Source organism: Prionailurus viverrinus, chromosome A1, assembly GCF_022837055.1.
Source record: "Prionailurus viverrinus isolate Anna chromosome A1, UM_Priviv_1.0, whole genome shotgun sequence".
NCBI classification, from domain to species: Eukaryota; Metazoa; Chordata; class Mammalia; order Carnivora; family Felidae; genus Prionailurus; species Prionailurus viverrinus.
The window spans coordinates 98,375,438-98,400,465 of NC_062561.1; the positions used below are offsets into that span (position 1 = coordinate 98,375,438).

At 39.4% G+C, this 25,028-nt stretch overlaps 1 protein-coding gene across 3 annotated transcripts in view; it reads left to right on the top strand.

Annotated features, from left to right (window-relative positions):
• The window catches only part of HSD17B4 (hydroxysteroid 17-beta dehydrogenase 4), an 84,961-nt gene that overhangs the window by 7,485 nt on the left and 52,448 nt on the right, over nt 1-25,028 (top strand). For all 3 annotated transcript variants that reach the window (XM_047861588.1, XM_047861594.1, XM_047861604.1), the window contains exons 3-10: nt 5,780-5,887; nt 7,800-7,859; nt 9,399-9,420; nt 9,527-9,573; nt 12,420-12,504; nt 13,831-14,018; nt 20,815-20,906; nt 24,393-24,417. In XM_047861588.1, the coding sequence (XP_047717544.1) occupies nt 5,780-5,887; nt 7,800-7,859; nt 9,399-9,420; nt 9,527-9,573; nt 12,420-12,504; nt 13,831-14,018; nt 20,815-20,906; nt 24,393-24,417 (627 nt within the window). The remainder of the gene's footprint in view (nt 1-5,779; nt 5,888-7,799; nt 7,860-9,398; nt 9,421-9,526; nt 9,574-12,419; nt 12,505-13,830; nt 14,019-20,814; nt 20,907-24,392; nt 24,418-25,028) is intronic.

Below are 25,028 nucleotides of genomic sequence, written 5' to 3' on the forward strand. Positions count from 1 at the left end.
ACTTGGCCAAGCATCACTTAAGATATTCTCTAACTCTGTATTAATATGATTGCTATTTTTTTTTAAATAGAGGTTTTTGTTTTTTTTTAAGTTTATTATTTTTTTTCGAGAGAGAGAGCATGCAAAAACAGGGGAGAGGCAGAGAGAGAGGGGGAGAGAGAGAATCCCAAGAAGGCTCTACACTATCTCTGTGGAGCTGGACATGGGGCTTGATCTCATGAACCGTGAGATCATGACCTGAGCTGAAATCAAGAGTCGGACGCTTAACCGCCTGAGCCACCAGGGTGCCCCTGATTGCTGTGTTTTATGTTGCATAATATAAAACCTTAGGGGAGGTTTCAGTCTGGGCATAAGGACTGCTCAGCCTTTGGCTAATAGTTACAACAAAGGATGTTTGGTTTTCTAGAAACTACAGCTTACAGGAAATGTTTGCCCATATTTGAAGGGAATGCTGGGAGTGGGATAGTTTTGAATTTTGCTCAGTAGGTGAGCCGTGTCCACTACTCTAAATATTAAGTTTTCTCTTGAGGGCACAAACATGAAAAAAACTGAAGTTGTGTAGCAAGAAGAACCTCTTCTTTGACAGTAAGCAAGGAGGAAAGTTTTCTGTTCTTGAGCTGGAGAAGTAGCACCTTTGGGTAACCCAAATCCTAATCCTCTTGTGTGAGGTGGGCACCATTTCTTTCCTGGGCTACAGTTACACAGTGACTGGTAAAGGTGCCTTTCAGATTCTTGGGGGCTGATGCCAGAGCCCATGTTTCTACCCCTGTGTGATCCTCATGGCCAAAAGCTGAACCGTGGTAGGGAAAGTGAGCTGCCTTTGAAGTTAGGTCACGTTTCCAGTCCTGGCCATACTGCCTAATCGTGTGACCTCTCACACACTATTGGTAACCACCTTGTCTGACTTTCAGGATTATGGTAGGGGTTCAGTGGCATCAACAATTTGATGTCTTTCTAAGGGGAAAGCAAGGAGCCAGTAGTCAGGACTGCCTGCCACGTGCTGGGCACTGTGCTTAGGACTTGGATATATGTCATGTCACAACTCACGGGCATCCCGGCCTCCTTATCTAACACGTGTTCCTTTTCTAGATTCTTAAAGAAAAGGGCCTGTCTTATGTACTGAGGTATTCTCTTCACGTGTGAGCATAGTGCTTTGCTTAGTAATCAGTCAAGACCTCCGTGCTGATGAAGGGAATGGGTTACATGACACACGGAGATCACGAGAAAGCACATGTGGATTCCGGCTTATAATAAATGACCTATACATGCAACGCTCACGTCTTCCTCAGATGCTTCCTATGACTGTCACTAACCCAGGTTATGGGTGACAGCCTGTAAAGATAGCTTTAGAATAGCTCTTAGCCATTTATCGCTTAAAAACCCTGGTTTTGAGAAACTAAAAGTAATCCATACAGTTTGTAGCATCATCTGGGCTCATTTATTCATCCAGCACTTAATTTACTGGATGCTTGTTAGGTAGCAAGCATTGCTCTAGGAGTCGAGGAGGTGGAGTGGGGAATAAAACTGACAGGAGCCCGGCTTTCACAGAGCTGATGTTCTAGGGGTGCGTGGTGGGGAGACAGACAGTGAATACCTGTATATATATATATCAGATAACGATATGGAGAGAAAACCAGAGAGCTCTTAGGAGAGACCTACAGGCAGGGGACAAGATGGGGGGCCCAGGAGCCTATGTGCCTCATAGTGCAGCCACAGTGCCTCTGTGTTGAGGCAGGGGCAGGCTCAGCATGTTTGGGGTCAATGAGAGGCCCAGTGCAGCTGCAGCAAAATCATCACAGGGAACAAAACCAAGAGATAAGGGCAGAGAGTTCACAGGAGGCCAGGGTGCATAAGACCATTTAGTTCTGAGTCAGGACCGGCTTTTAACCCTGATGGAGATGGGAAGCCTTTGGTGAGTGTGAATGGCAGAGCAGCATGCCCTAATTTAAATTTTATTTATTTTAATTTTTTTAAGTTTATGTGAGAGAGAGAGAGAGAGAGAGAGAGAGAGAAAAGCACGAGTCGGGGAGGGGCAGAGAGAGAAGGAGAGGGAGAATCCAAGCCGGCTCTGCACTGTCAGCACGGAGCCTGACATGGGGCTTGAACTCATAAACTGCGAGATCATGACCTGAGCTGAAGTTGGACGCTTAACCGACTGAGCCACCCAGGCGCCCTGAAGTTTTAAATGGATCACTCTGCTTGTCATGTGGAGAATGATTGCAGAGGAGCAAGGGTCTTAGAAGTGGAGGAGGATGATGGGCTCGTTGGGGCTTTTATGCTATTAACTCCTCTTGTACACTCTTGTGATTTTCCACGAAAAAAGAGAGGGGGTGGGTAAGAAGTGGAAACACAGAGTCCTGTCAAGATATTGCAGTAATGCATGTAAGAGACGGTGGTGATTTAAACAGGTCATAGGAGTGTAGGTGGTACAAAGGGGTTAAATTCTGGGTATATCGTGAAGGTAGATATGGCAGGATTTGCTGATTTGCTAATGTGGGTTGCAAGGGAAGGCAGAGGATAGAATGGCCATTTACTGAGACAAGAAGCCCTGAAGGAGGGCCAGATGGGCAGAGAGGAGGCGCTCCTGGTAGACTTTCAGACAGTTATTAAGTAGGCAGCGGGATACGCGACTAGTGGGGGACACAGGCGAACTATATAAATCTGGAGATTCTCAGTTTATAGGTGGTATTTGAAGCCAGGGGACTGGATCAGGTTACCCAGGTAGTAAGTATGAATGAGAAAGAGAAGAGGTCCGAGGACTGAACTCTGGATGATCAGTTTCCCACTTTCTGTTTTTTCTCCCAGTAAAGATACCTTTGATGCCATCTTGTTGTTGAGACAGGAGAATTGGTTACTGGAACCTAATTTAAGACGCCCCTACCTCGACACTACCTCTACCCCTACATCTGCACTGTGTCCACATTTTGTGGTCCTTCAAATATTTAGATACATTTATGGCTCTCTGGAGAAGATTCCTGATGAACTAGGCTGATGAACAGTGAAAATAGTATGGCGACTCCGTGTTGTTCTCTTTTCATTTAGTGGAAAAAATTACACCCTTTTTAGGATAAAAGAGACTTGTTTACAGCATTAGAGGCACTGTTAGTTCGTCTGCGCTCTAGTCTGGGTTTGCCATTTCATACTGCCTTGGAGCTTGGGGCAGGTTTCCTAACTTGTCCAAACTTTCCTTATCCGTGAAAGTTGGAACAGCTGTTCCCACCAGCTTCCTAAGAAGGTCTATGGAGATCAGAGGCAGCAGTGTACCTCATGGCTGTCTACAAATGCACAGTTTACGTTCCCAGTGTAAGGTAGCATTGGTATTTTAAAAATATACTTACTATTATTCCTTCACCACACGTTTGAGTGGTAACAGTGTCACACAGTATGGATACATGTCTCTTTGCATAATACAGTGGCTAAAAAAGGTTTTCACAAAAGCAGAGTGCTTTTGTAGTTCAGGTTGTAACCCTGTGAGTTAGGTCCGGTGATGATGGCATGACCGATGGGGGTCACGGTTAACTTAGTGCACTCTCGTTTAAAGGCTTGTCTTAAATAAGTCTGTCTCACATTGTTTCTTTGCATATCATTGACGTCAGTGAATTATTTACCCAGGCTTCAGTGCTTACGTGTTTGGTTGTACTTTGAACAGTTTCCACTTGAGGGTAGTGTTCTATTGCACAACAGAGCAGTTGTTTCTTTACTTAAATATCCCGTTTGCCAATTCGCTTTTGAACTTTTCCTTACTAAGTTAAAAAGGCTCTTAAAAGACTGTTAGCTGCATGTCTTAAAATCTTGATTTTTTTTTTACTGGTTGTTTCCTGTCATTAGAATAATTGCATGGAAATGGACATTTCATAGGAATTGAGTCTTGAGAATCTTTTCTTCATCTCTTGAGGGATAATGTAAACCTCTTTTCATTACTTTGTGCCTCCATACCGGTTTGTATTTGTGGTAAGACAATAAGACTGTATCGTTAGAAAAATGTATCCCAGGCCACATTTTGAGAAGCGCGTTTCCTTAAAAACGTTATGTGAAAATACACCTGACTTAGTGGATTTTCAGTATGGCTAGGCCTTGGCTTTTTCTAATGTCTCTCTTTTTTATTTTAATATTTATTTACTTTTGAAAGAGCCCAAGCAGGGGAGGGGGACAGAGGATCCAAAGCAGGCTCTGCACTAACAGCAGTGAGCCTGATGTGGGGCTTGAACTCATGAACTGTGACATCATGACTTGAGCCAAAGTCAGGCACTCAACTGACTGAGCCACCAGGTGCCTTAGTATTGGCTTTTTCTCTGCATCATTCTTTCGTCTCTTTAATCACCCAGTCCCACCAGCCTTGACTCCCATCCAAAGGGGGGGAAAAAAAAGAAAAACTATTCAAAAGAAAAAAAAAAATTTTCCGTATGTGGCAACCGTCGATTTGGTAATGTTAAAAAAAACTTTAAATTTTAGTATATGCTACCATGCCATTTATTAACTGGTAAATTTTTTACTCCCCAAATGTTCATCTTGCGAAGTAAATTATTTCTTTGTCCCAGGTGTTTTTATTAAATTGTGTTTTTCAAGTTCTTTGGTCTTGCTCTATATATCGTTTCATTAGGTTTTGCATACTATTATATAAATTTTACCTTAAATTATCACATAAAACTAACTTTGTTATTTGTCCCCATTCTTCACTTTTGTTACCTTCATACACTTGTTGCTAAAATCTGTGCAGGGGCGCCTGGGTGGCTCAGTCACCCAATTGGTTAAATGTCTGACTTCAGCTCAGGTCACCATCTCATGGTTTGTGAGTTCAAGCCCCGTATCGGTCTCTTGTGCTGACAGCTCAGAGCCTGGAGCCTGCTTTGGATTCTGTGTCTTCCTCTCTCTCTGCCCCAACCCTGTTCTGTCTCTGTTTCTCTCAAAAATACATAAACATTAAAGAAACAAAAAAGATTGGTTAGTCATCATTAAAAAAAAAAGAAATAAAATGTGTGCATTATTGTAGTCATCCCATACTTAATTTTCAGTAGATGAGAAAGTCTTTGAGGACAGACACCACTTTTACACATCTTTGTGCCTCTCCGTAGATTTCCTTGCTAATAGTAAATGCTCAATTAATGTTTATACCTTTATGGCTGGATATAGGGAGATGCTATGTAGTGAGCGTGGTGACTGAATGCGTGAGTTTTATATGTAGTTTCTGATCTCTTTTAATAAATAATCTTTCTCTCTTTTATTGTAGACCCTGATACAATATGTTTTATGAGTACTTTTCTTCTTTTTGCTGAAATTGGGTTGAATCACATTCTTTTTCTTTCCAAAAAAGGAAAACCATTGCAAAGTTGAACATTTCATGACATGAGCCTATGTTTAATACCTGCTTCATATCTGTATCTAAAAACAAAGAGGCATGTTTGAAAGTGTGTATCTCATGATGTGTTTGTTTTTTTATTAAGGTTTATTTATATATTTTGAGAGAGCGTTATGCTTGCGAGCGGGGAAGGGGCAGAGAGAGAGTGAGAGAAAATCCCATGCAGGCTCCACTCTGTCAATGCAGAGCCCTACTTGGGGCTCAAACTTGTGAACCGTGAGATCACAACCTGAGCTGAAATCAGGAGTCAGATGCTTAACTGACTTAGCCACCCAGGTGCCTGTCATGGCGTGTTTAATGAGATGGGGTTACCGAAGGAGGGAATTGAAGAGGTGACTGAAGAAATATATTCACTGTAGGATTTTGTTTCCAATTCGTATTTGGACTGTCTAGAAATGACTTGTGTATGTTTTTGCATTGCAGTGAATGACCTAGGTGGGGACTTCAGGGGAGTTGGTAAAGGCTCCTCTGCTGCTGATAAGGTTGTTGAAGAAATAAGAAGTAAAGGTGGAAAAGCCGTGGCCAACTATGGTAGGATATTCGAAAGAACTATACTCTTTTTATTCTCCTTCAATTAACGCTTTTGCTTCCATTAATGATCATTGAACAAATACCTCAGCATTCCATTGTGATTAGGAGATTAGATTTTTTTTCTGAGTCAGCCAAATCTGTTTGGCTATCTATCTTATATAACATATGAGGTTTTCATAAACTTTTGATGTAGATTATTTCATGAGTCTAGCTTTTAGCATATTGTTTATGTAATATTTTTATTAATAAGCACATGATAAAATCAGTAAATTATTAATAATGTGGATATGAATATGCTCTTGTTCTTGGAAGACCTATTTTAGCTAAAACATTTTATGTATTTGTACAGAGTAACATGAGATTCTTCTTTTAAAAATTGTTTTAGAACAGCTGTTGAAGTAATACAGCGTGGGAAGTGAAATGCCCCCTTTCTCTACTCAACCACTGCGTTCGATTTTGCATAAGTAATCATTGCTTATGTAACTTTCTTACCTGTAGAAAAACTTAAGACTCAAAGTTAGGCATTAAAATGAAGCCAGGAGGAAAACAGCATTTGGTACGTTGATTATAATAGTATCTGTAAGGAACCTTCTCAAACAGAAATGAGTACTTACTGACTTCTCTGCAAATCAGATTGTTTTTATTGGCCAGAGATAAAATTAGATTGCCAGTGACTTCATTTTGAAATTTTAAGGGAAGGGAAATAGGAAATGATTTGTTTTGAGTGTTCCAGGGAATAATGAGACAGACATCTTAGCATCTTCTTCACACTGAGGATCTAGAAAAATGTTTTCAACTTTTTTTTTTTTTTTTTAAGTTCTGGAGTTTAAAGAATCACTTTTATAAAGATAATAATTCCAGACCCCCCCTCTTCCTCTCCGCCCCCCCCCCCCCGACTTTTGACACGCAACCCATATCACCCAAGATTCAGTGAGGAAAACAGAGGCCCCTCTAGGTTTCCGAGTGTGAAGCGTTTTAATGCAAAGAGTTAGAGGCTTGCATGACCATTGGAAGGGCATGTCTGGGAAACCGGGTAACCTTGTCAGCCTGCAGCCCGTGGTTCTCACGGCTCACCTAGATGTGCCTTCGAGCTTTCATCTGCACTCTGCTCATAAGATTTGCCCGCACCCGCAGGCTTTTCCTACTTTTCTGTCCTTTAGTGGGTGTCTCTTTTTGGCAGATCTAACTCCACTGTATGGATCTCAGGGAAGGGAATGTATTTCCCGGCTCCTCCCAAGTGATGGCAGAGAGCATAGAGAAAGGCAGGGGTGATGTTGAGTTGACACCTGACCATTTGACACACAACTGCGGGCCTGTGAGCTCTTCCCTTGGGCTGATGAGCAGAAAATAAGAAAGCTATGCTATTTTGTTGAGGTTTACTTTTTGTATTTAATAATGCAGTGTCTCCACGTGTAGTTATATAGCATTGGACATGCTTTTTCAAATTAAACGTGTACCCCCTTTCCTCCCTCCTCGTTTCTAATTTGCATCTTTAAGGGGAAGTGTCCGTGTGACTTTTTCAAATTAAACAAAATGAAATACTCAGTTTGTCTGTCATACTAGCCACACTTCAAGGTCAGTAGTTGGTGGCTACTGTCTTAGTACAGAAATAGGACAGAAAGTTGTACTAGACAGTGCTGTTTCAGGTAGCATTTGCCAAATATTCCTTATTCCCCTTCTCTTTCTCTCTCTCTTTTTTTAGTAGGTTAAATAATTGTTTTAAGGGCTACATTTCTTTTGTAACATTAGGTCATCTATATTTTGATTTGTTATGTGCCTGTATTACACGTTTATTTTTGTGGAAATGAATTCTGTTGAGAAGAGTATCTGTCCTGTGCTCTGATCCACAGAATTTAGGAGTCATTCGTGAGGGATATTACTGATGTTTTACACTAATTTTCCCTTCCCCCAGATTCAGTAGAAGCAGGAGAGAAGGTTGTGAAGACAGCACTGGATGCTTTTGGAAGAATAGGTGATGTTTCTTTGTGTTTATGGTCCTGACAGAGCACTTTCTACCTTTCCTAATAAAATGTTCTTGATGTAATTTTGGTTTATAAAAAACTCCTTTTTTTAAACTTTTTTTTTTTAAGTTTATTCATTTTTGAAAGAGAGACACAGAGCGTGAGCAGGGGGAGCACAAAGAGAGGGAGACACAGAATATGAAGCAGACTCCAGGCTTTGAGCTGCCAGCACAGAGCCTGACGCGGGGCTCGAACTCGTGAATCATGAGATGACGACCTGAGCTGAAGTTGGATACTTAACCAACTGAGCCACCCATGCACCCCAAAACTCCTTCTTTCTTTATAACTAAATTTTTAGATTTGTTTTACAAATTATTTTATATACTCTACCTCATTCACACAAAGGGCTAAGAGGTGGCATTTTTTTTAATGCAAGAATGTGTCGAGTTTGTTTTATATTTTTTCAGATTTTAAGAATGTTTAAAAAATTAGAAGCATTTTCTAAGTTCCTTATTTATCATAATTTAATTATACCTCAAATATGTTTGTAAAATAAATATTTTGGCAATAGAGGACCCAGTAGAATTTTGGGATAATTATGATTTAGATTAAAATGATTCAATGTTTTGCAAATTAGTTAAGATGAATTATATATAATTAAAATATATTTTTAAGAAGCATTTCATATGTGTTGTTTAGTTTATCCCTCTCTAGATAATGTTCTTCGTTTAGTTCCACACATTCTTAGTAAAGGTTATTAGTTACTTCAGGGAAACATTACCTCTGGTAAGCCCAACATGTTTATAGTCTGGAAGACATTAACTTTTATAATTTGAATGTGCTCCCCCTGCTTTTATTTTTGGCTAGGATGTTTGTTTTTCTAGTTATGTTTGGTTAATCTTATGAGGGACTTGTTTACATATAGTTTGACGGAGGGATAGAGGCCACAGAGGTGAGAAGTCACAGGCTGAAAACAGCCACAAGAACCTTAAAAAAATGGTTCCTTTTTTTTTTTTTTTTTTTTTTTTTAATAGTGGGACTACAAGTGTGTGTTATGATAGGCCATTAGTTTCTCACTCTGATGGGTTCCTTTCTGGGATTTTGACTTTTGAGTGGCAAAAACAAATCTTTTAAACTTGATTTTCTGAGTGAATTCTGAGATTAATTGAGGGATGGCTTGTGGTTACCACTGAATGCTAAGAACCTTACAGGTTGGACAACAGCTAATCCTACAAATAAGCTGATAGAATTTTGGCAGAAGGTGGAGGTGGAAAAACGTATGTATGTAAGTTTGAGAGGAAAGCACTGATAAGGATGTGATACTTGTGAATTGTTTTTTGTTTTTGTTTTTGTTTTTTTTGTTATTTTACTTTAGGTATAAAATTTTTTTCTGATATCACTCTTTCCTATTATTATTTACTTTTCCATGGGGGGGACCCCAATTTTGAAAGAAATATGAATTGTAAGCCAATACAAATTAACATGCTTGCTTTTATATTTGTGACTTGGATATATATATATATATTTTTTTTTCTTTTTTTATGTTGTAGATGTTGTGGTCAACAATGCTGGGTGAGTATTTCTTTTTTCATTTTAAGTAAAATAATGTGTCTGTGAAATTTTTTTTTTCCAAGTAGATACTCCTCCCCTCTAACCTATATAATATCATTGTTTTTAGAATTCTGAGGGATGGTTCTTTTGCTAGAATAAGTGATGAAGACTGGGGTAAGTTGTTTGTAACATATATCTCTGTGGGACATAACCTATCCATTTAACCTTATAATATTTGAGACATTTGTATATTTAAGGAAAAACCTACTTCTGCCTACTTTTGCTCCTCCAAATGTAGATGATGAATATGATGAATAAACTTTACAACTGAAAATGACAACAACATTTGGAAGTAGCTTATTTTCTTTTAACATTTGATAAACCAGAAAACTTTAAATCAGTTGACAGAAGTTACCTGAATGGATTTTGTGCCTTTCAAGTCATTTTCCCCTTTATCTTGAGAAGATGTTAGCATTTCCCAGCTGTACTAACTCTTTTTTTTTTTTTTTTTTAGTTATTTTTGAGAGGGGGAGAGAGAGAGAGCAGGGGAGGGGCAGAGAGAGAGGGAGAGAGAATGGCAGGCAAGCTTCTCACTGTTAGCACACAGCCTGACATGGAGCTTGAATCTCCAAACTGTGAGATCATGACCTGAGCTGAAATTAAGAGTCGGACACTTACCTGACTGAGCCATCCAGGTGCCCCTCAGCTGTATTACCTGTTTGTAACCGTCTTCAACATGCTTATCTGCTTGTGTGATTCCTATTTCAAGAGCCAGAGCAGGATATAGAAGGGGTGTGAGGCACCGAAGATGTTGGAGCTCTGAGAACTGGGGAGGGAGAACCATCGATGAAATTTCAAAGTTTCTAATGAGTAGGGGAAAATCCCATTAGGAATGCCACAGAAAGATTGAGTTTATTTATTTTTAAATGTTTATTTATTTGTTTTTGATTGGAGGTGGGGGTGGTGAGCCAGGGAAGGGCAGAGAGAGAGGGAGACCAAGAATCCGACGTGTGCAGAGCCCGATGTGGAACTTGTGAGATCATGACCTGAGCTGAAGTCGGACACGTAACTGACTGAGCCACCTAGGAGCCCCAGAAAGATTGAGTTTAGATAACAAACAAGTCACAGTTGTCCCATGTCCCCTGCCGTTTGGTCTTCATGCCTTTACTTTCATTGGCTGTCAGAACGAAAGCAAACAAAGGTGGCTGAGACCTGGGGAGGCATGGCAACTGAGGTAAATCATATCACCGTCTATAGAATGTGCTTCTGGGGACAATGGCCAGGAGTTCTTTCAGAAGAAGCAAAATATTTTTATGATTGAGAATTAAGCAAAGAAGGGCTTTTAATTTCCTCTTTCTGTTTTAACAACTGGGGCAAAAAAAGAAGCTGAGAAAGTTAGCAAAAGGGGCTTACCTTTTCGATTTCCTTTCCACTCTGGTGGGGCCAGGCCGTTTCCTCCTCTGCTTTTATCCCAGGCTCACTATTCCGAACCCCCTAGTCACCTTCCCTTTCTTCTTTTTCTTTCTTAAGTTTCTCTCTTTTCATTTTTACCTTATTCTTCTAATATACACGTGAAAACATTTGTCGATGTTCCAGATCAGAACAAAAATAAGTAACGGTAAAACCTTGATAATTAAGAGGACAAATGAAATCTGCAGCTGTTTGTCTATCTGAATCATTCCCCAACTTGTGTGTTCATGAGATTGACATCTCTAAAAGCAGATGGGTCTGTCTTAACCCTGTCTCCTCCCTCTCTCCCTCCATTTTCTTATCCCCTCTGCCCCAACTCATTTATAGTTTACCCTGGTAAAAATAGGGAAATAGTGAGCAACGTTTTCTTGACAGTGAACTGTGTAGTTTATAATCACGCTTTTTCAAATTTTATTTATTTCATTAAAAATGTTCATTATTGAAGTATAGTTGACATACAATGTTATATTATTTTCAAATGCACAGCATAGTGATTCAACAATTATATACATTACACTTTAATGTTTGTGTTGATTCCCAATGTATGTGTAAAATTCTTGGATATTTATAGTAGTGGATTAAAAATTTTTTTTTTAATATTTATTTATTTTTGAGAGAGAGAGAGAGAGAGAGAGAGAGAGAGTGAGCAGGGGAGGGGCAGAGAAAGAGAGGGAGACAGAATTTGAAGCAGGCTCCCGGCTTGGAGCTGTCACCCCAGGGCCCGATGTGGGGCTCGAACCCACGGACTGTGAGATCATGACCTGAGCTGAAGTCAGACACTTAATTGAGCCACCCAGGTGCTCCAGTGGATTTTATTTTTTTAAGTTTATTTATTTTGAGAGAGAGAGAAAGCGCAAATGGGGGAGGGGCAGAGAGAGAGAGAAGAGAGTGACAATTCCAAGCAGGCTCTATACCAGCAGCTTGGAGCCTGACGAAGGGATTGAAGCCATGAGCTGCAAGATCATGACCTGAACTGAAGTCTGACACTTAACTGATCGAGCCACCCAGGCACCCCTGTAGTAGTGGATTTTTAAATTAAATTATTTTTAAATTAAAGATGGCATTGTATTTAGATGTACTCGGGGATTATAATAATTTTATCATGAATTATAGGGAAAATGAGTATTAACTATTGATTGCTTACATAATTGGGATAAAAGCAAAAAATGGTTACTCAGGGAGTAGTGTGACAATAGTTGATTTTGAATGCTTGGTATAGGGGTATCTAGGTGATTCTATTGGTTGAGCATCTGACTCTTGATTTCAGCTCAGGTCATGATCCCAGGGTTGTGGGATCGAGCCCTGCATTGGGCTCTGTACTGAGCGTGGAGCCTGCTTAAGATTCTCTCTCTCTTCTTCTGGCCTTCCCCCGCTCATGCTCGCTCACTCTCTCTCTCTCTCAAAATAAGTAAATTAACTAAAAAAGTTAAATGAATGTTTGGTATAAAATGGATGTCTATGTATAAATAAATCATTGCTTATGTTGATTATGAGACATGCCTATCTAATTTTTAACAAAATATGTAATAAAAATAATTTGTTGTTTTTAGATATAATCCATAGAGTCCATTTACGAGGCTCATTCCAAGTGACCCGGGCGGCTTGGGATCATATGAAGAAACAGAAGTTTGGGAGGTAGAGTTGCATGTGGCTGTTGGGGGACTGGAGACGCTGTGTGTGGGTCCTCGTGTCCAGGGAAAGATTAAGTGCTTTGACATTGATGAAGATATATTCAGATCTGCACAGGCTTTTTTTTTTTTTTTTAACTTATTTATTTTGACACAGAGATAGCACAAGGGGGGTAGAGACAGAGAGAGAGGGAGAGAGAGAGAATCTCAAGCAAACTCCGCACTCTAAGCGCAGAGCCCGATGCAGGGCTCAAACTCACGAACTGTGAAATCATGACCTGAGCTGAAACCAAGAGTTGGACGTTTAAACGACTGAACTGCTCAGGTGCCCCTCACAGGCTTTTTAATGCAGTGTTGCCATATACCCTCTCATTAAATTGGGGGTCATTTAGCCACCTATTAGCTGAGCTGGCCAACTTTGTATTTCTTTTCACCTCCTGCTTTTCATTATTAATGAATTTCCTGCTGCTCTCTGATATTCTAGCAGTACAAACATGGAGGATTCAGCCGTACGTTATTTTTTAACCAAAGTATTATTTTGTGTCTACTGATCACGTGAGGGGAGATGAGCTGTGTGTCCAGCTGGCTGGTACTGGTCAGACAGGAGCTGCTCTTTATAAATGCTCTTTATAAATGCTCTTTATAAATGGTAGGTCCCATCTGTGGCAGTGTTTGTGCGAGTGCCTTGGAACAAAGCAGAGCTAGGAGGTGGCTTGGTGCCCTCTGACATAGCCCGTCCTGTTAACTTATGGTTCACACGCATTTTCTAGCAGTAAATTGTTTGTGATACCTGTTCTTGGAGCGTTTCTCCTGACCCTCAGTTTCTGAAAATGAATGATGTGAATTGTTTTCTTTGGTCGACTAAATAGAGTGAGTGAGATTGGGTCCAGTTTTGGAGATGGCATAGTTTTAGTATGAGGCATTTAACATTATCCACAAAAAGGGGCAGTGTAATGAGAAGTAAAGAATTAGAACTGGTTTTCCTTATACTTCTTATTGTAGCATTAACTCATATGTTGCCACTTTATTTTGTTTATAAATATTTATTGTTGTTCTCAGTAGATAATGAATATACGTTCTTACACTTGAATTTATTTGGTCCTGATTGGGGATTCTTTTTAAAAGTTAAATCTTGTAGTTAAATTTTGAGAGATTACTTTTATTATTAAGATTATTTTACATGTATGAATCATGACTGTAGGAACCTAATGACAGTATACAGAGTTGCTTTTGACAGGTGTAATAGTACGGAAAAAGAAAAAATTAAGTTTGGAGTTTGCATTGTTGTCAAAACATGGGAAAGAGATTTTGAGAGATGGATTTTTCTTTTCAGGATTATTATGACTTCATCAGCTTCAGGAATATACGGCAACTTTGGCCAGGCCAATTATAGTGCTGCGAAGCTGGGTCTTCTGGGGCTTTCAAACACTATTGCACTTGAAGGCAAGAAAAGCAACATTCACTGTAACACTATTGCCCCTACAGCTGGATCCCGGATGACCCAGACAGTTATGCCTGAAGGTAAGTAGCTTAGATTTTTCAGTGCTCTTAGCTACAAATCTGTGTGGAGTGAGTTTTGCAGAAGTACTTAATTTTCTGAATACTTAAAATGTTATTTATCTTACAGTTTCAAAAAGCATTATGCATAATTTGTATTCGTTACAGAAAATTTAGGAAAACCCAAAGGAAAAAAATGTAAAATGATCCATAATTTTACCATTCAGAGATGAACTTTCATTCTTTTTCTCTGCATAGGTACACATGAATACCTAAATATCTTTGCTTTGTTGTTTTTGCTTTTTACTGAAGGTGGCAATAGCATTCTGGTTTACAGCAATGATTATTTTTTAATACTAATAGGCTGTATTTTTTAGAGTAGTTTGAGGTTTATAGAAAAATTGGGCAGATAGTGAAGATAGTTCCCATACGGTTTTTCCTACTATGTATTAACACTTTGTGCTAGTGCGCTACCTCTGTTATGACTGATGAACAAGTATTGATCCACTATGGTTAACTCAAGTTCATCGTTTCTACTTGGGCTTACTCTTTGTGTTGTATAGTTATATGGGCTTTCACAAACGTGTAATGTTCTGTATCCACTGTTATATACAGAATTCTCTTCTATAGAATAGTTTCACTGCCCTGAAAGTACCCCCGTGCCTTCACCTCTTCATCCTCCCTCTCCTTGAATGTCTGGGAGGACTGAAGTTCATTTCTTTTTGTCCATGAATAACATACCCTGGTGTGGAGGGTCCATAATTTATTCATTCTCCTATTGAGGAACATCTTAGTTGCTTCCAGCTTTTGGCAATTATGGAAAAAAGCTGTTGTAAACATTCATGTGCAGTTTAAGAAGTTTTTTTTTTCAAGTGTCTTCACTTTGAGGGAGAGGGAGAGAGAGAGAGAGAGAGAGAGAGAGAGTGTGTGTGTGTGTGTGTGTGTGTGTGTGTGTGTGTGTGTATGCATGCGTTGGGGAGGGGGAGAGAGAGAGAGGGAGAGAGAATCCCAAGCAGGCTTTGTGCTGTCAGCACAGACCCCACTGCAGGGCTTGATCCCATGAACCAGGAGATTATGCCCTAAGCCGAATCAAGAGTCGGACTCTTAACTGACTGAGCCATCCAGGTGCCCCCATGCGCAGGTTTTTGTGTGAACGTAAGTTTTCAACTTGTTTGGGTAAATACCAAGGGGCGTGGTTGCTGGATTGTATGTTAAGACTGTTTAGCTTTGTTAAGAAATTTCCAGACTTCCTTTCAAAAGGGGTGTGTCGTGCTGTAGTACCACTAGCAACGAAGGAGAGTTCTCACTGCTCCACATCTTTGCCAGCATTTACTGTTGTCTGTCTTCTGCATTTTAGTCCTTCTCATAGGTCTGTAGTAGTGTCTCATGTTTTAATTTGCAGCTCCCTAATGATATGTGATCTTGTGCATTTTTTCCTATGCTTGTTTGCCGTTTATTCACTCCTGTGATGTGTCTGCACACATCTTTTGCTCATTTTTTAAAAAATTTTTTAAATGTTTGTTTATTTTTGAGAGAGAGACAGAGCGTGAGCAGGGAGGGGCAGAGAGAGAGGGAGACACAGAATCCAAAGCAGGCTCCAGGCCCCGAGCTGTCAGCACAGAGCCTGACGTGGGGCTTGAACCCATGAGCTGTAAGATCATGACCTGAGCTGAAGTCAGATGCCCAACTGACTCAGCCACCCAGGCGCCCCTTATTTATTCATTTTTTAATGTTTACTTATTTTTGCGAGAGAGAGATAGACGGAGCACCTGCAGGGGAGGGGCAGAGGGAGAGGGAGACACAGAATCCAAAGCAGGCTCCAGGCTCCAAGCTGTCAGCACAGAGCCCAATGCAGGGCTTGAACGCACGAACTGTGAGATCATGACCTGAGCCCAAGTCAGACGCTTAACCGATGGAGCGACCCAGGCCCCCTATCTTTTGCTCATTTTTAAATTGGGTGGTTTATTTTCCTACTGTTGAGTTTTTAGCGTTCTTTGCATATTTTGGAAACAAGTTCTTGATCAGATACATGTTTTGCAAATTTTTTTCCCCACTCTATAGCTTGTCTTTTTTTCCCTTTAATGTTTTTCAATTTTGAAGGATGATTTCACTGATAATGGGATCCTGGATTGGTAGTTGTTTTTCTTTCAACACTTAACTATTTCACTCCACCTTCTTCTTGCTTCTTACATGGTTTCTGATTCAGAAGAGAAGTCTGCTGTAATCCTTTCCTTATACATCTGTAGGCAAGGTGTTTTTTTCCCCCCTGTCTTCTTCCCAGATATTTCTCTTTGTTTTTCTGCAGCTGGAATATAATGTACTTAGTGGAGATTTTTGGCAATATACTGATACTTGATAGTGTCTGAACTTACGGATCTGTGGTTTGGTGTCTGTCATTAATTTTGGAAAACTTTCAGCCTTTACTGCTTTAAATATTTTTTTCTATTTCTTTCTTCTCCTTCTGGTGTTACCCTTATGTACACATTCTCTCTTTTGCAGTTATCTCACAGTTCTTGGATATTCTTTTCCTTTTTTAAAATTCTTTTTTCTTTTTGCATTTTAGTTTGGGAAGTTTCTATCCACATATATTTAAGTTCACTGGCCCTTTTCGTTTCTGTTATATTGTTTTTGTTTTCTAACATTTCCTTTTGATTTGTTCTTAGAGTTTCCATCTCCCTGCTTATTGTAGCCATATCTATTGTTGCATGCTGTCTGCTTTTTCCATTACAGCCCGTACCATATTAATTATAGTTATTGTATGTATTCATTTATTTATTTTAAAGACTTTTTTTAAAGTTTATTTGTCTTGAGAGAGCGCGCACACATGTGTACGATTGGGGTAGGAGCAGAGAGAATGGGGAATAGAGAGAATCACAAGCAGGCTTTGCACTGTCAGTGCACAGCCTCAGGTGGGGCTCGAACTCACGAACTGCAAGGTCATGACCTGAGCCGAAACCAAGAGTCAGACGTGTAACTGACTGAGCCACCTAGGCACCCCTAATTGTAGCTATTTTAAATTCTTCGTCTGATAATTCCAGAATGTCTATTTTATTTGAACCTGGTTCTGATACTTTGTCTCTTCAGCCTGTGCTTTTCTTGCCTTTTAGCATGCCTTGAAATGTTTGTTGAAAGCTGAACATGGTGCACTGGGGTATAGTAGAAAGTGAGGTAAATAGGCCTTTAGTGTGAGATTTTAAGTATATGTGCTTAGGCCATAGGCCATGTTTTTTGTTTGTTGGGACTATCTGTGTCAGAGGCTTTTTTCCTCTCTGTCCTTGTTTTTGTGTTCCCTGTTGTCTTTGGGTTTCCCCAAAAACTCTTTGTTAAATAGAATGCGTCTTTGAGCTCTGTCAGGTAGAACCCACTGTTGTTATACTAGAGCCCTGTTGCTGTGGCTGTAAGTCACGGGGAGGAAAGATGTTCTATAATCTTATGATTGAATCTCCATTTTTCTTTAGGGAGTCAAAGTCCTGGGTTGTGACTTTCAGAAGAGTTTCTTAGCCATTTTCACCGTCTTTCCTTAATTGAGACAGGAATGCTAGAGAGGCTCCAGTTTGCTAATTGCCTTTTCCCTAGGTCAGATGAGGCTCTGGTAGTCTCCCGTGAAGATAGCCCTTTGTTAAGGAAAGCACCATGCTCTGGGTATATTTCAAAATGATTTTTTTTTTTGTCACCTTCTTCCTTTTTTTTTTTTTTTCTGTAATATTTCAAAATAAGTCTTAGACTTTATATTTCACCTAATAAATTCTTGGAAATATATCTCTAACTGATAGGGACATTGTAACCACAGTGTCATCATCACATCAAACAAAATAATTCTTTCACATCACCTAATAACAAATTAATATTAAGATTTACTGGCTGTCTAAAAGGTACCCTTTTTGAGTTGGCTTATTCCACAGGGATCCAGATAAAGTCCACAGGCATTTTGTTACCATAGCTCTTGTTTTATTTAATAAAAGTGTTTGTTCTTTAAAAAAAAAAAAGCCATTTATTTGTTGAAGAAACTAGTTAATTTGTCCTAGAGATTAGTACTCATTCTTGGTTTGGGTTGTCCTTGTCCTTTTGTGGAAAATCAATTGACCATGTAGGTGCGGGTCTGTTTATGAATTCTGTGTTCTGTTCCACTGACGTGTGCCTGTCTTTTTACCAATGCCATGAAGTTTTGATTACTATAGTTTTTCCTTTTCTTTCTTTCTTTCTTTCTTTCTTTCTTTCTTTCTTTCTTTCTTTCTTTCTTTCGACAGAGAGAGTGCAAGTAGGGGAGGAGCAAAGGGAGAAGGAGAGAAAGTCTCTTAAGCAGGCTCAGTCTGACATGGGGCTTGATCTCACTATTGTGAGATCATGACCTGAGCCCAAATTAAGAGTCGGATGCTTAACCGACTGAGCCACCAAGGTGTCCCTTGATTACTGTAGTTTTATAGTAAGTCTTGAACTCAGGTAATATGAGTCTTCCAACTTTGTTCTTTGAAAATGTAAAATTTAAGTGTATGATTGAGAGCCTGTTCTTATACTTGATTATATAATAGACTACTTGACTAGTGGACAACCTTGTGGTTTTTAATACTTCTGGTTTTTAACATATTTCTAAAAGGAAATCTTTATAATATTTTATTAAAAAATTTTTTTAAATATTACTTTTGAGAGAGAGAGAGAGACAGAACATGAGTTGGGGAGGGGCAGACAGAGAGGGAGACACAGAATCCGAAGCAGGCTCCAGGTTCTAAAATGTCACCACAGAGTCTGACGTGGGGCTCGAACTTATGGACTGCAAGATCATGACCCAAGCTGAAGTCGGACGCTTAACCAACTGAGCTACCCAGGCGTCCCATGCAGCTGATGACTTTAAATTGATGCCAGTGCTCATTTACCATTCTGAAAATCCTAGGACCCTTAAGAATTATGCAAAATCTACTCTGCCTGTGTTCTATAAATGGAACAACAAAGCCTTGATGACAACACATGTGTTTACAGCAGGGTTGACTGAATATTTTGGGTCTACTGTTGAGACCTAGTGCTCAGAAGAAAAGATCTCTTTCCAAATATTACTGTTCATTAACAGTACACCAGCTCACCCAAGAGTTCTGATGGAGATGTAGATTAATGTTGTTTTCAGGCTTGCTACAAGGAGTCATTTCAACTTTCAAGTCTTATTATTTAAGATATACATTTTATAATGTTATAGCTGACCTAGACAGTGATTCCCGTGATGGATCTGGGAAAAATAAATTGAAAACCTTCTGGAAAGGATTCACCATTCTAGATGCCATTAAGAACATTTGTGATTTGTGGGAAGAGATTAAACTATCAACATTCACAGGAATTTGGAAGATGTTGATTTCCACTCTCATGGATGACTTTGAGGGGTTCTAGACTTTAGTGAAAGAAGTCACTGCAGATTCAGTGGAAATAGCAAGAGAACTAGCATTAGAAGTAGAGCCTGATGGTGTGACTGAATTCTTGCAATCACATGATAAAACTTGAACGGATGAGGAGCTCTTAGGGATGAGCAAAGAAAGTGGTGCTTGAGATGGAATCTACTCCTGGTGAAGAGGTCATGAAGATTGTTGAAATAATAACACAGGATTTAGAATATTATATAAATTGAGTTGTTAAAGCAGCAGCAGGGTTTGAGAGATTGACTCGTTTTGAAAGTTCTAGTGTGGGTAAAATGCTGTCAGATAACATCAGATGCTACAGAGAAATCAGTTGACAGGGAGAGTCGAGTGGTGGGACATACTTCATTATTGTATTTTAAGAAAGTGTCACAGCCACCCCAGCCTTCAGCAGCCACCCCCCTGATTAATCAGCAGCCATTTACATTCAGGCAAGACTCTCATCTAGCTAAAATATTATAACTCACTGAAAACCCAGATGATGATTATCGTTTTTTAGCAATAAGGTATTTTATTTTATTATTAGTTTTTAAATATTTATTTTGAGAGAGAGAGAGTATGAGCAGGGGAGGGGTAGAGAGAGGGAAACAGAATCCCAAGTAGGCTCCATGCTCATCGTGGACCCTCAGTCTCACAAACCGCGAGATCATGATCTGAGCTGAAATCAAGTGTTGGAGGCTTAACCAACTAAACCACCCAGGTGTGGCTAAAGTATTTTAAAATTAAAATATGTACATTGCTTTTTTAGGCATAATGTTAATGTACAGTTTAACTGACTATAGGGTAGCATGAACATGACTTTTATATGCTCTGGGGAACCAAAAAATTCATTTGACTAGCTTTATTGGTATATTTGCTTTATTGTGGTGGTCTGGAACCAAACCCACAATGTCTCCAAGGTATGCCTGTTCCTTTCTACTCTATTAAGTTGCTCATGGAAAGCATCAAGTGGGAAAATATTTCTTACACTTCGTTACTCATCAGTGATGGTTGCAAGCTTCATTTCACATCATTATCTTACCGCCATTACAATGGTCAAGGCTGTTTTGTAGTTTTCTAGCTTCTGGTTAAATTGCTGGGAGAGCCAAATAGTTTTGGGAATGAATGGTGACTTCAGTTCCTCATGTTAAGTAGAATTCTACTCACCACTTACTGCCTAGGTAGCTTTAACTTAACTTGTCGTTTGTATAGTATGTTACCCCTCTTGGAAAGGTGTATCTGTTGCCTTCAAAGTTAGAAGGGATGAAACAGTTCTTTCAAAAGCTTTGAATGTTAGACTGATTAATTTTGTAGATCTCATTTTGTTCTTATTAAAAAAGCCTCTGAATTACCAAAATTTGTAAGTAAGGAGTTTTCAGAAAGCAAAATGGTGGATTGAATATGTGTATATTCTTGTTCATAAACATTTTTGGGATGTCTTTTAGATCTCCTGGAAACTTTGAAGCCTGATTACGTGGCGCCCTTGGTCCTTTGGCTTTGCCATGAGAGCTGTGAGGAGAACGGTGGCTTGTTTGAGGTATTTTGCACCTTCCTGCTTTCTCTCAAAGTAATATTTGTGTAATTAAACATAAAAAATGATTTAAGCATTAATATTTTCCACTTGCTCACATTTGGAAAGATCTGCATCATTTGATATCACTTGTATATTTTTCTTTAATGTTTATTTACTTATTTTGAGAGAGAGAGAGAGAGACAGAGACAAAATGTGAATAGGGGAGGGGCAGAGAAAGAGGGAGAGAGAATCCCAAGCAGACTCCATGTTGCCATTGCAGAGTCCAACGCGGGGCTCGATCTCAGGAACCGTGAGATCATGACCTGAGATAAAATCAGGAGTCGGGTGTTTAACCAACTGAGCCACCCAGGTGCCCCTCACTTGTGTATTTTTTTTTTTTTTTAATTTTTTTTTTTCAACGTTTATTTATTTTTGGAACAGAGAGAGACAGAGCATGAACGGGGGAGGGGCAGAGAGAGAGGGAGACACAGAATCGGAAACAGGCTCCAGGCTCCGAGCCATCAGCCCAGAGCCTGACGTGGGGCTCGAACTCACGGACCGCGAGACCGTGACCTGGCTGAAGTCGGACGCTTAACCGACTGCGCCACCCAGGCGCCCCTGTATTTTTTAAATATTATAGTTAACTAAGGAACAAGTGTTGACAAATGTCCTTTTTTGAGAAAGAAATAGCAACTTGATAAATTCTGTTTTTCTTTCTTTCTTCATTTCTAATATGCTTACCAAATGAAAATGTGGCTGGTTAGAGGTGTTTAGTCAAATGAAGAAGGTTTTATTTGGTTTGGGAACCTGATTGTTAAAGTAGGAGGATAGAGCTTATGGTTCAGAGTCAGCCAGCCTGAGTTTTGAATTCTCTGTTTTGACAGTTGCTGGCTCGCTGGAATATTGTACAAATTAATGTCCCTGAGCATCAGTTTTCTTGGGCTTTTGTGACGAGAAATCCTATTTTTAAACTCTTAGCACTGGATCTAGTACATAACAGTTAGTTTTCAATTGTAACTGTTATGTCAGCATACCAGAAATTTAGTCTGGGCATGATAGGTCAGTAAACATAACCTATTATGTATTTTAACTTTAAGAATAAGCATTCGTATTTTTCCTCATCGTAGAGCTTTAAGTGTTTATTGTGAAAATAAGCACACATAATCCAAACATCCAGTGAGATCCAGTTTTCACTTTGTAATCAAAGTCCTTTTAGATCTCTTTATGCCAATTTATACATTTTTGATTCCTCATTTAAGTGTGATCTCTTTTTTCCCCCTAGTACTGTTATATTTTAGATTCTCTGCCCCACCTTTATTTGATTCTCTGTGGTAATAAGGAACCTGTTATATGAAGAATACTATGACATCCAGAAATATTTCTTGGTAGCAAAATTATCTGGCTTAGTTGGAAGTGAATGCTATATTAACCTGATGCATTTGAATAAAAACTTGATAAAATAAAAAATAATGTACACATATCTAAGCAGAGATGTGTGCCTCCACTTTCTTAATTACAGACATTGCGAATTGTGGAAAATTAGAGGTGAAAAGAACTTTCTAAGAACTTTACAGATTTAATAATATCAAGCCATCTGGAGCTCAGAAGTTGGCCTGCCTTTTATGTCGTTAAGGAATTTTTATTATTTTGTAGATAAAAATCGTATATGCTTTTATAGAAAAATTTAAATATACAGAAAAGTTTAGAGAAGAAAATAAAAACCATCCATATTACCCTTATCTGGAGATAACTACTATTAATATTTTTATGTATTCTTCCAGTCTTTAATTAGATTTGCATCTTTTTAAAAAAAAATTTTAATGTTTATTTATTTTTGAGGGGGAGACAGAGACATAGAACACAAGCAGTGGAGGGGCAGGGTGAGAGGGAGACACAGAATCTGAAGCAGGTTCCAGGCACTGTGCTGTCAGCAATGAGCCCAATGAGGGGCTTGAACCCACAAACCATGGGATCATGACCTGAGCCAAAGTTGGACACTTAACTTAACCCAGGCGCCCCTAGATGTTTATCTTACACGAACAGTCTCTTTTCTTAGATATACATTTTATACATACAGCAAAACCTATAGAGACAACAAGGTCATGTTATAGGTACAGTTTTATGTGTTCTGTATGTTGTGAACATTTTTATTGAGGAACATTTGGTATGCATGATTGATAAAATACAGTAAGAAACATCTGTAATATCCCACCTTAAACCTTGAAAGTAAGTTTTGCCACTGTTTGCCAAATTCTGAGAGGTACCTAGAGGGAGAGATAGAGATTCTTTGGCTCAGTTGGACCTCCTGTTTCTAGTGCCTGGAGGAGTTTCCAGCTTCTTGAGCCTCTCCCAAATACGGTACAATATGACATCTGTCTTGTCTGTTACCGAAACCACTGCTGACTTATCTACCCTGACAGCATCAGGGCTGACTGGTCTGTTGTAAAAGTTGTGGGCATATTCATATAGAGGCAAAGGGTGATAAAAAGCCATGCCCTTGACCTGGAGCCACTAACCTGTGTGCTCTCTACTGATAACATATTCTGTTGTCCTCTGCCTGTGGAATTCTCATGATCAATTCTGACACATTGTAGTTGTGGTGCTTGAAGATTTTTTTTTTTTTTTTTTTTTTTTTTAACATCAGACATTCTCTTCTGGGGATTCCCCTGCATGACCTCTAGAAAAAATGTGATCTTTCTGTGTGGCAACTAATATATTTGGTCGTTTGCCTTCTCTCTATAAAGATATCTTATTGAAACGACTATATGTAGTTGTTTAAGTCAAATCCTAATTTTATTTTCTTTCCTTTTTATGTTTTTCTTTACTAGATCTTTCTAGAGGGAGCTATTATTTCATGCCTGTGTTGTTGGGACAATCTTACTATTTTATAATATTTAACCTTTACGGTTAGCTCATGAAGAATATTATTATCCTTATTTTACATAGGGGAAAACTTGGATTTAGGGTTCAAAAATGATTTGATGGGACTCACACAACTAGTCAGTAGAAGAATCTATCCTTAGTTTTTTTTTTTCTTAAGTTTTTTTTTTTTAATGTTTATTTATATTTGAGAGAGACAGAGCATGAGCAGGGGAGGGGCAGAGAGAGGGAGACATAGAATCCCAGGCAGACTTTAGGCTCCAGGCTGTCAGCATGGAGCCCAATGCAGGGCTCGAACTCACAAACAGCGAGATCATGACCTGAGTCGAAGTTGGACGCTTAACCATCTGAGTTACCCAGGCGGCCCTAAAGCCTTAGTTTCTGACATCAGTCATGCTTTTCTACCACATGCATTGTCTACCACCTAATGCTGCTCTGTATTTCTACTGTGGTAACATGAACAAAGCAAAATCATGGAGGCCCATGGACTTTTGTAGAACTGTGTTATTTTCATCCATTGTCATCTAGCCTTCTAATACTCTTAGTATGACACCTGCCTGTTTTTCTATTAAAAAAGCCTCTTTGTGATCCGTTTTAGATGGTATAACTGTCTTCCCCTCTTTTTGGTAGGTTGGAGGAGGATGGATTGGAAAATGTAAGTCTCTTCTAGTTTTTCATTTGCCGTATATTGTTTCTGTATTTTTAACCTTGCACATCCAGTTGGAGCTGGGTAAAGGTCTTGCCAAATGGCTAACTATTGGAGCTCGTGCATGCATATTCTACCTCAAACATGGGTATACCAATAGGCATTCTAAAACGTGGAAGCTGTCCTGAAGGCCTTTGGCATTTTCAAGAAACTGTTGAGGATTTTTTCCCTGTTGGCAGTCCTTATTCAGGAGTTATCTGGCCTATGCGTAACTGGCTGTTCCTTCAGACAGCACAGTCTGTTTGTCTTCCTGTGTCCTCCTATGTCTCCAGCATCCCACATTATTTATTTATTTTTAATAAAGTTTATTTATTTTTGAGAGAGATATAGAGCATGTGCACATGCATGAGTGGGGAGGGGCAGATAGAGAAGGAAAGAGAGAATCCCAGGCAGGCTCCACATGGTCAGCATGGAGCCTGATGCTGGGGCTTGAACTCAGGAACCATGGGATCATGTCCTGAGCCGAAATCAGGATGCTTAATTGACTGAGACACCCAGGTGCCCCCACATGATTGTTCTTGCTGTTTCTGCAGAGTAATGAGTGAGAGAGGGGGCTGTTT